The sequence below is a fragment of the Zingiber officinale genome, chromosome 5B (assembly GCF_018446385.1).
Source record: "Zingiber officinale cultivar Zhangliang chromosome 5B, Zo_v1.1, whole genome shotgun sequence".
NCBI lineage: Eukaryota > Viridiplantae > Streptophyta > Magnoliopsida > Zingiberales > Zingiberaceae > Zingiber > Zingiber officinale.
This window is the reverse complement of record NC_055995.1, coordinates 134,415,829-134,429,626: the sequence shown is the minus strand read 5'-3', so window position 1 is coordinate 134,429,626 and position 13,798 is coordinate 134,415,829. Positions and strand designations below refer to the sequence as shown.

Below are 13,798 nucleotides of genomic sequence, written 5' to 3'. Positions count from 1 at the left end.
CTTTAGTGAATGGATGAGTCTGAGTTGCTGAACTGCATTGATGGCTCGCATTGCTGTTCCAGCTGGTGTAATTCTTCTATAATTTGATGGAATTCGTCGAGAGGGATGGGCCGGTCATGTCGCTTGTTAATTGTCTGTTGGTATTGTTTAACGAAGTCGAGAGGCTCCATAGGGCTTTGTTCAACGTTTCCTGGGCTTTCAAGTTGGGTTGCGCCTGGAGTTCTTTGATTGCTGATGCTACCATGGCTAGCTTGTCGAGGTCTTGTTCCGGCCATTCTGTCAAAATTAACACAGATATTAGTCGGGATAGGGAATCTGCTACCTGATTGTTTTTTCCATTAATGTGTTCAAACTGAACTGTTGGGCCTACTCCAGTGATGTAATCAGTAAATGCTAACCACCTGACTCTGGATGGTTTATGATTTGAAGTTTTGCCGAAAAAACTTATTATGGCCTGGCAGTCTGTTCTGATGAGAAGCTCCTGCTTATCTAGGAAATAAATTTTTAAAGCTTCCATTGTATTCATTACTGCATAAATTTCTGTGTCGATGGTAGATTTTGGGGGGTTAAATTTTCCACCGGAATACACACAGATCTTTTCTGAAGATATGGGATCAAATTTCTACCTTTTCCATTTGCATATTCCTCCCCATCCGTCCATACATCCGTCTACTTCCAAGATCACATAACATTCTAGAGGAGGGATTTCTAGGTCTGGGAGTTGTTTCACCTTTTCTTTTACTTGGTGTATTCTGCTGATTTAATCTCTTTTCACCGTTAGGTGATGTTTTAGCATAAAGAGGGCTCAGAAGCTTTCCAAAATTTGGGATATAATTATGAGCGTAATTTAGTAAACCAAGCCACGATCATTATCGTTTAAATCAGCAATTTTTGAGATAACATACGGCTGAAGTTTAATCTTGCAATTACCAATAATTGCCCCAAGAAATTCAATTTCCTTTACTACTATCTTCATCTTTGTTGGGCTTAGGACTAGCCGATTTAGCTGGCAAATGTGAAGCATTTGTCTTAGATGCTGTTCATGAGTCCTTCTCGTATGGGGAAAATACTAGTATGCCATCAATATAAACTGTTATAAATTCTTCTGTTCCTTTAAAGCATAAGTCCATCTTTCTTTGGAAGACTACCGGTGCATTCTTTAACCCAAATGGCATGACCAACCATTCATATAATCCGTCAGGTACCCAGAAGGCTGCGCATTCTATTGAATCCGGATGCATAGCTACCTGGTGAAAACCACTTTTTAAATCGAATTTAGAGAATATACAACTGTTGCTCACCTTCTTTAAGATGGTGTTAATACCAGGTAGGTTATATTGATCTTTGTGAGTAATGCCATTAAGGCGCTTATAATTAAATACAAGCCTTTCCTTTCCCTTCTTCTCTTTTCCAGTAACTAGGTCAACTGTAGCCCCCGAGTTTACTATTATAGCAGTCGTCCTATGCCTGCTTTTGCTTGGCCTAATAATCCCCAAATCTAATAGAGCCTTGACGTGTTTAGAAAATGCCTCCTTTTGTGATGGGGTTAGATGTTTCAATGGCCTATCTTCAATTGTGAACTCTGGATTATTGATATCCAGTTGACATGTAACCTTATTCTTCTGCCAATACTGTAATGGGTTTTCTCCAATAATGCCTTGCCTTTTAAGCTCTTGTAATAGCGGGCCGAATTTCTGTTCAAATGTAGGGTTTATCCCTCATGTTGAAAAATGAACCATTTCTTTGATCTGTATGTATTCATCCTCGTCCATTTCTAATTCTTCAATAGCTGCATGTACAATTGTAATGTATTTATTATAGTTAAATTTTTATAAAAGGTTACCGTATTTCCTTCAATTCGAAGTCCTCCTTGCATTGCCCTGATAAAGTTGCAACCTATAATGAATTGAATGTTATCTCCTAACACCATTGGAAAGCTATATGTATATGGAACACGGAAAGTATTGTCACCGATAATCATTCGCCCATTCTTTAGCTTCATATTAGCAGTTTGCTGAGAATTGATTCCACTAAAACTTACCACAAAGGTATTCCGTTCTAAGGCTTCCTTAGGAACAGACCTTTGATCTACACAGCAAGTTGTTGCTCCTGTGTCCAGAATCACTTTTAACTCGAATTTTTGGATTCCTGGAATCTCAATTTCTACGGTTAGATTGTATAACATATTCTTCACTAACCGTGGGCTGGATGTAGCCGCTACTGCTTCTTCCACAAGCATATTTAATTCTTGAAAATCCTTTTGAAAATCTTGCTCCATCTGAAGGGCTTCAAATTGTCTTTTGTAGTATGCAACTTCCTCCTTTAGTCGTTTTATCTCTTCTTCGCACCATATTATATAGTTTCTCTGTTCTGTATCAAGTTCATTGGATAAAAAGGAGATGAAGGAGCTGGACCATACTACTTCAATAAAGAGGTACCGGTTAGCCCAGCTCCTTCATCTCCTTTTTATCCAATGAACCTGATACAGGAACAGAGAAACTATATAATATGGTGGGAAGAAGAGATAAAACGACTAAAGGAGGAAGTTGCATACTACAAAAGACAATTTGAAGCCCTTCAGATGGAGCAGGATTTTCAAAAGGATTTTCAAGAATTAAATATCCTTATGGAAGAAGCAGTAGCGGCTACATCCAGCCCACGGTTAGTGAAGAACATGTTATACAATCTAACCGTAGAAATTGAGATTCCAGTAATCCAAAAATTCGAGTTAAAAGCGATTCTGGACACAGGAGCAACAACTTGCTGTGTAGATCAAAGGTCTGTTCCTAAGGAAGCCTTAGAACGGAATACCTTTGTGGTAAGTTTTAGTAGAATCAATTCTCAACAAACTGCTAATATGAAGCTAACGAATGGGCATTATTATCGGTGACAATACTTTCCGTGTTCCATATACATATAGCTTTCCAATGGTGTTAGGAGATAACATCCAATTCATTATAGGTTGCAACTTTATCAGGGCAATGCAAGGAGGACTTCGAATTGAAGGAAATACGGTAACCTTTTATAAAAATTTGACTACAATAAATACGTTACCATCTGTACATGCAGCTATTGAAGAATTAGAAATGGACGAGGATGAATACATACAGATCAAAGAAATGGTTCATTTTTCAGCAAGAAGGATAAACCCTACATTTGAACAGAAATTCGGCCCGCTATTACAAGAGCTTAAAAGGCAAGGCATTATTGCATAAAACCCATTACAGCATTGGCTGAAGAATAAGGTTACATGTCAACTGGATATCAAGAATCCAGAGTTCACAATTGAAGATAGACCATTGAAACATCTAACCCCATCACAAAAGGAGGCATTTTCTAAACACGTCAAGGCTCTATTAGATCTGGGGATTATTAGGCCAAGCAAAAGCAGGCATAGGACGACTGCTATAATAGTAAACTCGGGGACTACAGTTGACCCAGTTACTGGAAAAGAGAAGAAGGGAAAGGAAAGACTTGTATTTAATTATAAGCGCCTTAATGACATTACTCACAAAGATCAATATAACCTACCTGGCATTAACACCATCTTAAAGAAGGTGAGCAACAGTTGTATATTTTCTAAATTCGATTTAAAAAGTGGTTTTCACCAGGTAGCTATGCATCCGGATTCAATAGAATGCACAACCTTCTGGGTACCTGACGGATTATATGAATGGCTGGTCATGCCATTTGGGTTAAAGAATGCACCGACAGTCTTCCAAAGAAAGATGGACTTATGCTTTAAAGGAACAGAAGAATTTATAGCAGTTTATATTGATGGCATATTGGTATTTTCCCCAGAAGACTCATGAACAGCATCTAAGACAAATGCTTCACATTTGCCAGCTAAATGGGCTAGTCCTAAGCCCAACAAAGATGAAGATAGCAGTAAAGGAAATTGAATTTCTTGGGGTAATTATTGGTAATTGCAAGATTAAACTTCAGCCGCATGTTATCTCAAAAATTGCTGATTTCAACGATAATGATCTCAAGACAACTAAAGGTATGAGATCGTGGCTTGGTTTACTAAATTACGCCTGCAATTATATCCCAAATCTTGGAACTCTTTATGCTAAAACATTACCTAACGGTGAAAAGAGATTAAATCAGCAGGACTGAGATTTAATACACCAAGTAAAAGAAAAGGTGAAACAACTCCCAGACCTAGAAATCCCTCCTCCAGAATGTTATGTGATCTTGGAAGTAGACGGATGTATGGACGGATGGGGAGGAATATGCAAATGGAAAAGGCAGAAATTTGATCCCATATCTTCAGAAAAGATTTGTGCGTATTCCGGTGGAAAATTTAACCCCCCAAAATCTACCATCGATGCAGAAATTTATGCAGTAATGAATACAATGGAAGCTTTAAAAATTTACTTCCTAGATAAGCAGGAGCTTCTCATCAGAACAGACTGCCAGGCCATAATAAGTTTTTTCGGCAAAACTTCAAATCATAAACCATCCAGAGTCAGGTGGTTAGCATTTACTGATTACATCATTGGAGCAGGAGCAGTTCAGTTTGAACACATTGATGGAAAAAAAATCAGGTAGCAGATTCCCTTTCCCGACTAATATCTGTGTTAATTTTGACAGAATGGCCGGAACAAGACCTCGACAAGCTAGCCATGGTAGCACCAGCAATCAAAGAACTCCAGGCGCAACCCAACTTGAAAGCCCAGGAAACGTTGAACAAAGCCCTATGGAGCCTTTCGACTTCGTTAAATAATACCAACAGACAATTAACAAGCGACATAGCCGGCTCATCCCTCTCGACGAATTCCATCAAATTACAGAAGAATTACACCAGTTGGAACAACAATGCGAGCCATCAATGCAGTTCAGCAACTCAGACTCATCCATTCACTAAAGCGACAAGAATGCAACAGAAGTAGGAGACACGACAATTGATGGAATGACTGGTATCCTGCAGTAGAACAGTGTGATAATCAACTTTCCCAGTCAGCATATCTTCTCCAAGATTGCGTCTCACGAATGAGGAACTTTAAAGTATAAAAGTAGCAAGCATGATGGACCCTGATCTCCATAAAGTTACTTTCTCGTGACCAGATAATATCAACTTTATGTAAAGTAGTGGAGTGCTTTTAAAGATTCCCTTAGAAAGGAATTATCTTTATGTAAAGTAGTGGAGTGCTTTTAAAGATTCCCTTAGAAAGGAATTATCTTTATGTAAAGTAGTAGAGTGCTTTCAGCTTTATGTAAAGTAGTGGAGTGCTTTAAAGATTCCCTTAGATAAGGGAGTCCTTCAGAGATTACTTCTGAGTTATATCAAACGTGCCGATGGGGCCCTATGTGCACCTGGCGTTTGCTATATAAGAATGTGATCTCTCCTCTTGCAAGGCATCAAACATCCACTTGAGCCTTACCTGAGGTGTTTCTCTGTATTAGTTTAAATATCAAGTTTCTGGTTTCCTTTTTTCCTTCCGCACACCCTTCTCTCGTGCAACACTAACTCTCTCCAGCGTTTTCTTGCGCCGTGAGTACACCGAGCCTTTCTTTGCCGTGTGCCCTCTACCTGCCCTTTGTGCATACTGAGTTGATCAATGGCCATCTCCGACACTCCAAAGTCGGATATTTGAATCTTTACCAACCACATCCTGCACCACTCTCTTCTGAGCAGTTGGATGGTAAGAATTACTCTTCTTGGGCCTCTTATATTGAGCTTTGGTTTGTTGGACAGGGTTATGAGACACATCTCACTCAAACCGAAGAGGATGTCCAAGTCGCCGATCGTCCTCTATAGAAAAAGGTTAACGCCCAGTTGTGTTGCATTATCCTAGTCACCATCCATCCATCTCTTAGGGATGTCTTCTGCCCCAGGGCGTAGTGCAAACGGTGGGTGCATGACATCTCTGGCGTAATGGCCAGGGGTCGATTCTCAGGAACTGACGACCTGGGGTTTACCCCACCATACGCCTATGACCTATGTACCTGCATGTACCTCCCTCCATATCCGTTGGGTCGACACTAGGGGGACCGCTAAGGTAGCGGATCTACCTTTTTTTTTCTTAGGGATATCTTCTGCACTCACAAAACCTGTAAAGCTATTTGGATACAAGCTCAACAACTCTTTATAAACACCTCTCGGCCTCTTTATAAACACCTCTCGGCGACTCTATCAGGTTTGTGAAGATCTAATGACCATCCTCCCATTAGGCTAATGATTCAATGTTAACCTATCTAGGTTCAGTTTCTAGCCTTCTTTGTGACTTCAATGAACTATTTCCACCTGCGGCCACTCCTCTTGCGGAGCTTGAAAATCGAAAGAAATTTTTTATGTCTCTGGCTTTGTATGGTCTGTCCACAGATTATTCTTATGTTCGCGATCAAATCCTGGACAACCCCACATAAGCTACCATGGACAGTACCTGGGCAACTCTCCTCCGTGTACCTGCCAAAGTCTTGACGTTACCTCCTTTCATTCCTGTTGACTCGTCAGCTTTGGTCTCTCGAAATAACAACAAACTTTCACCTCGTAAGGGTCGCAGAGGACGTCCATGGTGTGATTACTGCCACCAACCAGGACACATGATTGATGTGTTGGAGTCTCCATGGTCGACCTCCTCGCGCTGTTCAGATCACTCAGAGTTTTGTCGCTTTTACAGCTTCCGCTGTACAATTGCCACCGAATCCGACCCCACAACCTAGCAATGATGATTTTCTGAAATGGTATGAGGATCGTTAGGCTTCAGGGCTTCTTGATTCTGGGGCCACCGATCATATTACTGGACCGGAGTACAGGGAGAATGATTGGCTTTGGATGTGAGTCTCATGGCCTATACAGGCTTCAACAACCCTCTCTTGTTGGTTCGACGATAACATCTCCACTTCTTATTCACGCTCAGTTGGGACATCCAGGTCTGGATAAGTTGAAACAATTACGTTCTAGTCTTTCTCACTTAGAGTCTTTGTCTTGTGAGTCATGTCAATTAGGAAAGCATGCTCGCAGTTCTTTTTCTCCTCGTACTATAAGTCGGGCTACATCCCCTTATGCTTTGGTTTATTCTGATGTTTGGGGTCTGAATCGTATTTCTTCTATATTGGGATCACGATATTTTATTACTTTTATAGACGATTTTTCCCGTTGTACTTGGTTATATCTGATGAAGGATCATTCCAAATTATTTTCTATTTTTCAATCTTTTTTCCATGAAATCAAAACTCAGTTTCGTACCTTCTTGGCATCTCACGGTGTGTTGCATCGCACTCCTCGAGACCACCCGGACTTTTCTTCTCCACTCTCACGTTCCTCATCAGTTTTAGGGCGATACCATACCTACTGCGTGTTATCTTATCAATCACATGCCTTCCTTAACTCTCCAGAGTAAAATATCTCATCATGTAATTTATCCTCATTAGTCTCTTCATTCTTTACCACTAGGGTCTTTGGTTCTATATGTTTTGCTCATGCTCTTAATCTTGGCATTGACAAGCTCTCTCCCCGGTCTCATAAGTGTGTCTTCCTTGGATACCCTCGGTCTCAGAAAAGGTATAAGTGTTATTCCCCTACTCTCCGTCGGTACTTTATCTCTGCTGATGTCACGTTCTTTGATTCAGTTCCTTTTTTTGGGCCTTACGCATCTCCATCCGAGTTCTCTTCTTCTCCGCTTGTACCAGTGACTGTCTTTTATCTTCGGGGGGCATCTCTATCACCTCCAACCCCATCTTCTCCTTTGCAGGTTTATCAGCGTCGTTCTCGCCCTACTTTGCCGCTGCTCATCACTGGCACTACCATGGACACATCTTTGGAGTCAAGTCCTTCACCTCTTCCTCTAGTCCCGTCTCCTGAGTCTGATATTCCCATTGCACATCGGAAAGGTATGCGTTCCACTCGTAATCCTTCTCTTCATTATATTTCCTCGAGTTATCATCGTCTTTCTCCTTCCAACTATTTTTGTCTTTCTTCCTTGTCGTCTGTCTCTCTTCCAAACTGCAAGTGATGCCTTTGCCCATTCAGGATGGAAATGGGCTATACTCGATGAAATGTGTGCCTTGCAGTGCAGTGGGACTTGGGATCTTGTTCCTCTACCACCTGGGAAATCAGTTGTTGGTTGTCGATGGGTGTATATGGTGAAAGTTGGTCCAGATGACATGGTTGGCCGACTTAAGGCTCGCCTCGTCGTTAAAGGCTATACTCAAATCTTCAGATTGGATTAAGGGGATATGTTTTCTCCGGTTGCCAAGATGTCTTCTGTGCGTCTTTTCCTGTTCATTGCTACGATTTGACACTGACCTCTTTATCAGTTGGACATCAAAAATGTATTTTTACATGGTGACCTGCTCGAGGAGGTCTAATGGAGCAACCTCCGTGTTTTGTTGCTCAGGGGGAGTCTTCTGGTCTTGTATGTCGCTTGCGAAAATCTTTATATGGCCTCAAGCAATTACTCAGAGCATGGTTTGGTAGATTCAGTACTGTAATTCAACAGTTTGGCATGACTTGGAGCGAGGCTGACCATTTTGTCTTTTATTGTCACTCATCTATTGGTTGCATGTACTTAGTTGTTTATGTTGATGATATCGTCATCATAGGTAGTAATCATCTCGGGATTTCACAGTAAACATTATCTTTTCAAAAATTTCTAGAAAAAGGATCTCGTCAAACTCAAATATTTCTTAGGGATAGAAGTAGCACAGTCTAAAAATGGGATCATCATATCCCAAAGGAAGTGTGCAATGGGTATTTTGGAAGAAATAGGAATGTTAAACTCAAAGACAGTCAACAACCCTATGGATCCTAATGTCAAACTCCTACCAAATCAGGAGAAGTCTCTTCCAAATCCTGAATGGTACAGACGATTAGTAGGGAAACTAAGCTACCTTACTATGTTTACAGTAAGTGTAGTAAGTCAGTTTCTCAACTCTCCATGCAAGGAACATTGAGATGCTGTGATTCGCATTATTCGATATATCAGAGGCGTATCAGGAAAGGGTCTTTTGTATGAAGACAAAGGACATACTTGAGTTGTAGGATATTCTGATGCAGATTGGGCAGGATCTCCCACTTATAGAAGATCCACTTTTGGGTTTTGTATATTTGTCGGAGATAACCTTGTTTCTTGGAAAAACAAAAAGCAAAATGTTATAGTAAGATCCAGTGCAGAGGTAGAGTATCGAGCTATGGCCATAGCCAGTCAAGAGCTTATATGGCTAAAACAATTGTTTCGGGAAATAAGGTTTGGAGAAGTTACACAAATATCACTTATATGTGACAACCAGGTTGCCATGCATATCGCCTCGAACCCAGTTTTTCATGAGAGGACAAAGCATATTGAAGTTGACTGTCACTTTGTCAGAGAGAGTAATATCTAGACAAATATTTACTAGCTTTGTCAATTCAGATAATCAACTAGCAGATATATTCACTAAGTAATGAGAGGTTCCCGAATTGACTACATATGTAACAAGCTTGGTGCATATGATCTATATTCTTCAACTTGAGGAGGAGTGTTGAATACTTTTGAAGATTCCCTTGATTGTAGGGATTATGATTAACTTTGATTCCCTTGATTGTAGGGATTATGATTGACTTTGATTCCCTTGATTATAGGGATTGAGATTAATTTTTCTTTTCTCTCCTTATGTATATAAATATCTACATATAATAGAAACATAGAGTAATTTTTTCCCAACGCTTCTTGTTTCTCTTTTCTACATTCTCGTTTCTCTTTTCTACAGTAATTAATTAAAAAAATACTATTTTTTCTCCTATTATTCTTTTGTTCTCGAAGTAATTTTTTTCTCATTTGACAGCGGTGTTTCTTCATTCAACATGCTTGTTCATGAGTTGTCTTTAGATCCTGAAACTTCCTTAGATTCTTATTCTGTAACTGGTGAAGAAGATTATGATGAGAACATCTGTCCTACATCTCCAATGTCTCAGGCTTCAAGATTGTCGAATAGCAGCACAGTTAATAGATATGATCGGCGTTTAATACGTCTGATCAAAATTTTTCTAGCCTGGACGCTTTGGCCAGTAGCCATTTTTCTGTGGTTCTTCAAATGCTTTAGGAGAGGTGGAGCAGCAGGCAACATAAGTGTTAATCAATTTGCAAGCCCTCGCCTGACAAGAAGATTTCTTCAAACAAAGGATCATGTTCTTCAACGCACCACTGATAGGAGGCGAGGGGTAATTGAGGTATTATGATGGTAACTTTCCCAAACAGTTAGTTTAGCAGACACATAATTTAGTTCAAGTATGATTACATTATTTTTTACTTGTGTTACTTCAGTAAATTTGTTACATTTCTGTAGGATCTCCATCTAGCAATAGAAATATTCATTGAATCAGCCTTTGGAATTGCCCATAAGGCTGCACACTTGCTCCTCTCCCCTTCAGAAGTTTGTAGGAAAGTTGTTGCGTTGATCTCTTCTAATGGAGGTGCTGCGATTGATAATCATGACAGTAACATAGACATGGTTTTTCCAACAGCTACTATTGGTGATACTGATCCAACACCAACTGAAAGGAGACGCACACTTCATTACTCTCTTAACACTGATGCTCGGACATGCCAAGATGTCATAACTGAACTTGGGTAAGAGCTTTTATTATTGTTTGTTTTTGGTATCTCAGTATTATGTGGATGTCAGTAAAACTGAATCAAGTTATTGAAGTTAGATGTCTTGATTGAAGTCCATCATGATAGTTCCAAAATGTTCAAGATCTTTCTCTGATACCCACACACCTGCAGACACATCTACACTACCACACACCCAATGTCAAACACCAATAACGTGTGTGGCTGATTGGAAGTGATGAGTGAGTGGCTTCTGTGATCTTTCTATTTCTTAATGTATTATGTAGATGCCAATAAAGTTGGCAATCATGTTATTGAACTAAAAATTCATGGAAGTGCAACATTTTATTCTATATGGTAAAATCCATGTCATTGGGGTCTAAACATGGGTTTTAAGTGAGTGACACATGCCTTGTGTTTAGTCTTGCATAGAAACCTATCCTTCTCTACTCACATGCAAACTCTCTTTATCCCTCATGTGGAAACCATCCCGCAGCTCTCTACTGTAGCTCTAGCAACCATGTCTGTGTTGATAGTTGATAACTCTCGCCACCCAACGAATACTTGTTTGCATATAAGAATTCAAGAATTTTGAGCCTTACATTGTGAAGATCCTACCACACTCCCTAAGTACTCTATTGAACCATAATAAGTTAAATAATGAATTTCAAAACATGATTATTTTAATTTTTATATTAAAGAGCGCAATATTTTGTTACAAAAGTAAGACTGATACATTAGTGAATTACATTGTTGAAAAGATAGCAGACAAGCTAGATAGCGTGTTGGAATAGAGGGACCATATATAGCGAGTCAATATAATTAGCATTTATAAGTAGAGGAGACAACACAAGCTCTCCTTTGATTCGTGAGAAAAGGGAACTCAATATCTTTTTCTTAGGAGACTATAAAGGAGAATGATTTTGTTGGGATCAAACTTGCTTAAAGTTGTTGTTGCAAAATTATATTTAGTGATAGTTTGCTTTTGGCTAGATACCACACGACACACTCATCAATGGCTTAATCCGTTTGTCTCTATGTGCATTGAGATAGATTAATAATAGTAGTAATATAAACAAATATGAACGATATAAGATAAGGTAAATGATGAACTCATCAAAATATGATTATTTTGATTTTTGGAATAGAGCCAATGAGCTTAGTTTAGTATAGTAGTTTATGTTACAAATCAAAAAGAAAGAAACAAAAAAATTAGGGCGTTACTTAAGTGAATTATATAGTTAAAAATACACTGTACAAGCTAGATAGAGTGTTGAAATGCAAGGACCATACCATATATGAGCGAGCATAATTAGCATTCAATAGTAGAGGAGACAACACAAACTCTCTATGGATTCAAGAGAGAAGGGAACTCAAACTTTTTTCTTAGAAGATGGTAGAAAGGATTTTGCTAAAATATAACTTGCTTGAATTTGTTGCAAAATTATATAAAGTGATAGTTTACTAGTATTTCCTATATACTTGGTCTAACTCCTACAATATAAACTCACACATGGTGGACCAACGTTCTTTACAAACTATTTTCAATAAAGCAACTACAACTATGATGTAATTCTTAAACAAAAGATAAATACGTTGAAAGGTTGAATCATGTGTTATAATTAAGGAGATTAATAATGATATGAAGGAATTCTTTGTTGCATGATTTGGAGAGAAAGAGAGATATGACATTAGGTTACGGGGTACACAATTATTTGGTTGAAGTTGATGTCACCAAGGGACTTTCTTATGCTACAAAGTTGTGGGAAGCTCAAGTGATAAACAAAGGTGAGGAAAGGGGTGTGATAATCAAAGGTGATTTGGGAGAGATTGCGAAAATGAAAAAAGATAGGTAAGGTTATGGCTAATGATCCTGCCTGACGCCGATGAACAACTAACCAGTGAATAAGTGTCAATGTTGACTAACGGGGACTCGTGGAGCAATCCGTCGGAGCCTGGGAAGAGAGCACTAGATAGAGAGGATTAGAATGACGGTCTCCGACAAGGGAGAATGAAGAAGTAGAAGATGAACAATAGTTTTAGGGTTTAGATGCTTGTGTGTACCTTCGTCCATCGAAGTGGACTACCTTTTATAGGGTTACAGCTGTGCTCCTGGTGTCTCGAGATCCACGCTAGTGTTACCCACGCTCCCCGAAATAAATGACCACGTTGCCCGCCTTTCCCGGGTTAAATGGTCGACGTTCCCACAATCTTCGGAAACAACGACTACATTATTCGTCTCTCTTGTGGGAAGCCGCTTATCACCTTAACTACTACCAATTGGGTGCACTGCTCCAGTTTAGTTGAGGTGATTCAGATTCGGCACCATCATGGAGCCGAGGCCCCTTAGAGCCTGGGCCGCTTGGAGCTAGGGTCGCCTGGCTTTCCATTGACTTTGGCCGTCACCTCGGCAAAACTATTGACCTCCTTGACCATGTGGCACTCTCAGATTACCTCCCGTATCAGTTGATGAAGAGGGAGGAAGAAGATAACACCATAGAAGAAAGGACAAGAGTGGAGAAAGTTCCTCTTTTGTCTTGTGCGATATAAGGGACTTTATGGGGAGGAGAGGTGGTGTGTTATCATTGATATAAATTTTAGCCAATCTATAGAGTAAGGGATACTCAAGAAATTGTTCGGTCGAAGGTAGGGGGTAAACAATTATTTTGTTAAAGTTGGAGTTATTGAGGGACTTCTGCTAAGAGATGGGTGGAATCTCAGATGATAAAGGAGAGGGAGAAAAGGTGATGCATATAAGGAAGGATTTGATTTGGCCAATTTTGAATTTGAATTGTTTGGTAGTTTGTTATCTTTGATTTGCTATATTTTATTTTGGGCAATCAATTAATTGCAATTATATTTGCATATTTTGTTGCTTTATTTGGGGCAGCCAATTAATTAGGGTTATTGTATTTTTTTGATTTGTTTATATTTCCTAGTTTTTTAGAGTCCCATCTATAAAAGTAGAGTCACGTCAATGTAATAACCTATACTTGTCTTCTCTATTGAGAGTTTTATTTCCTTTGTGTGAGGTTAGTTCCATTTGTGCTATGTCAATTGTATCAAAGACAAAACTTGTTATTAGTTTATTGTTTAAGAAGTACTATCACATTGTTCAAGACCACAATATCATTATAGGAGTTAAGCCTATCACAACCTGGGTGGAAATGAAGTATAAGTTGATGGAGAAGTACATTCTAATGCCTTCAAAAATCAACAATACACTGTGGGATGAACACAACCAAGAAGACAGTGTAGCA

The 13,798-nt window shown here is 39.3% G+C and overlaps 1 protein-coding gene across 4 annotated transcripts in view; it reads left to right on the top strand.

Moving 5' to 3' along the window:
- LOC121986121 (lipase member N-like) overlaps positions 1–13,798 on the top strand; it is a 43,280-nt gene that overhangs the window by 18,740 nt on the left and 10,742 nt on the right. For 3 of the 4 annotated variants that reach the window (XM_042539934.1, XM_042539936.1, XM_042539935.1), the window contains 2 exons: positions 9,772–10,156; positions 10,273–10,556. In XM_042539934.1, the coding sequence (XP_042395868.1) occupies positions 9,772–10,156; positions 10,273–10,556 (669 nt within the window). The remainder of the gene's footprint in view (positions 1–9,771; positions 10,157–10,272; positions 10,557–13,798) is intronic. The other variant, XM_042539937.1, reaches the window with a different exon arrangement.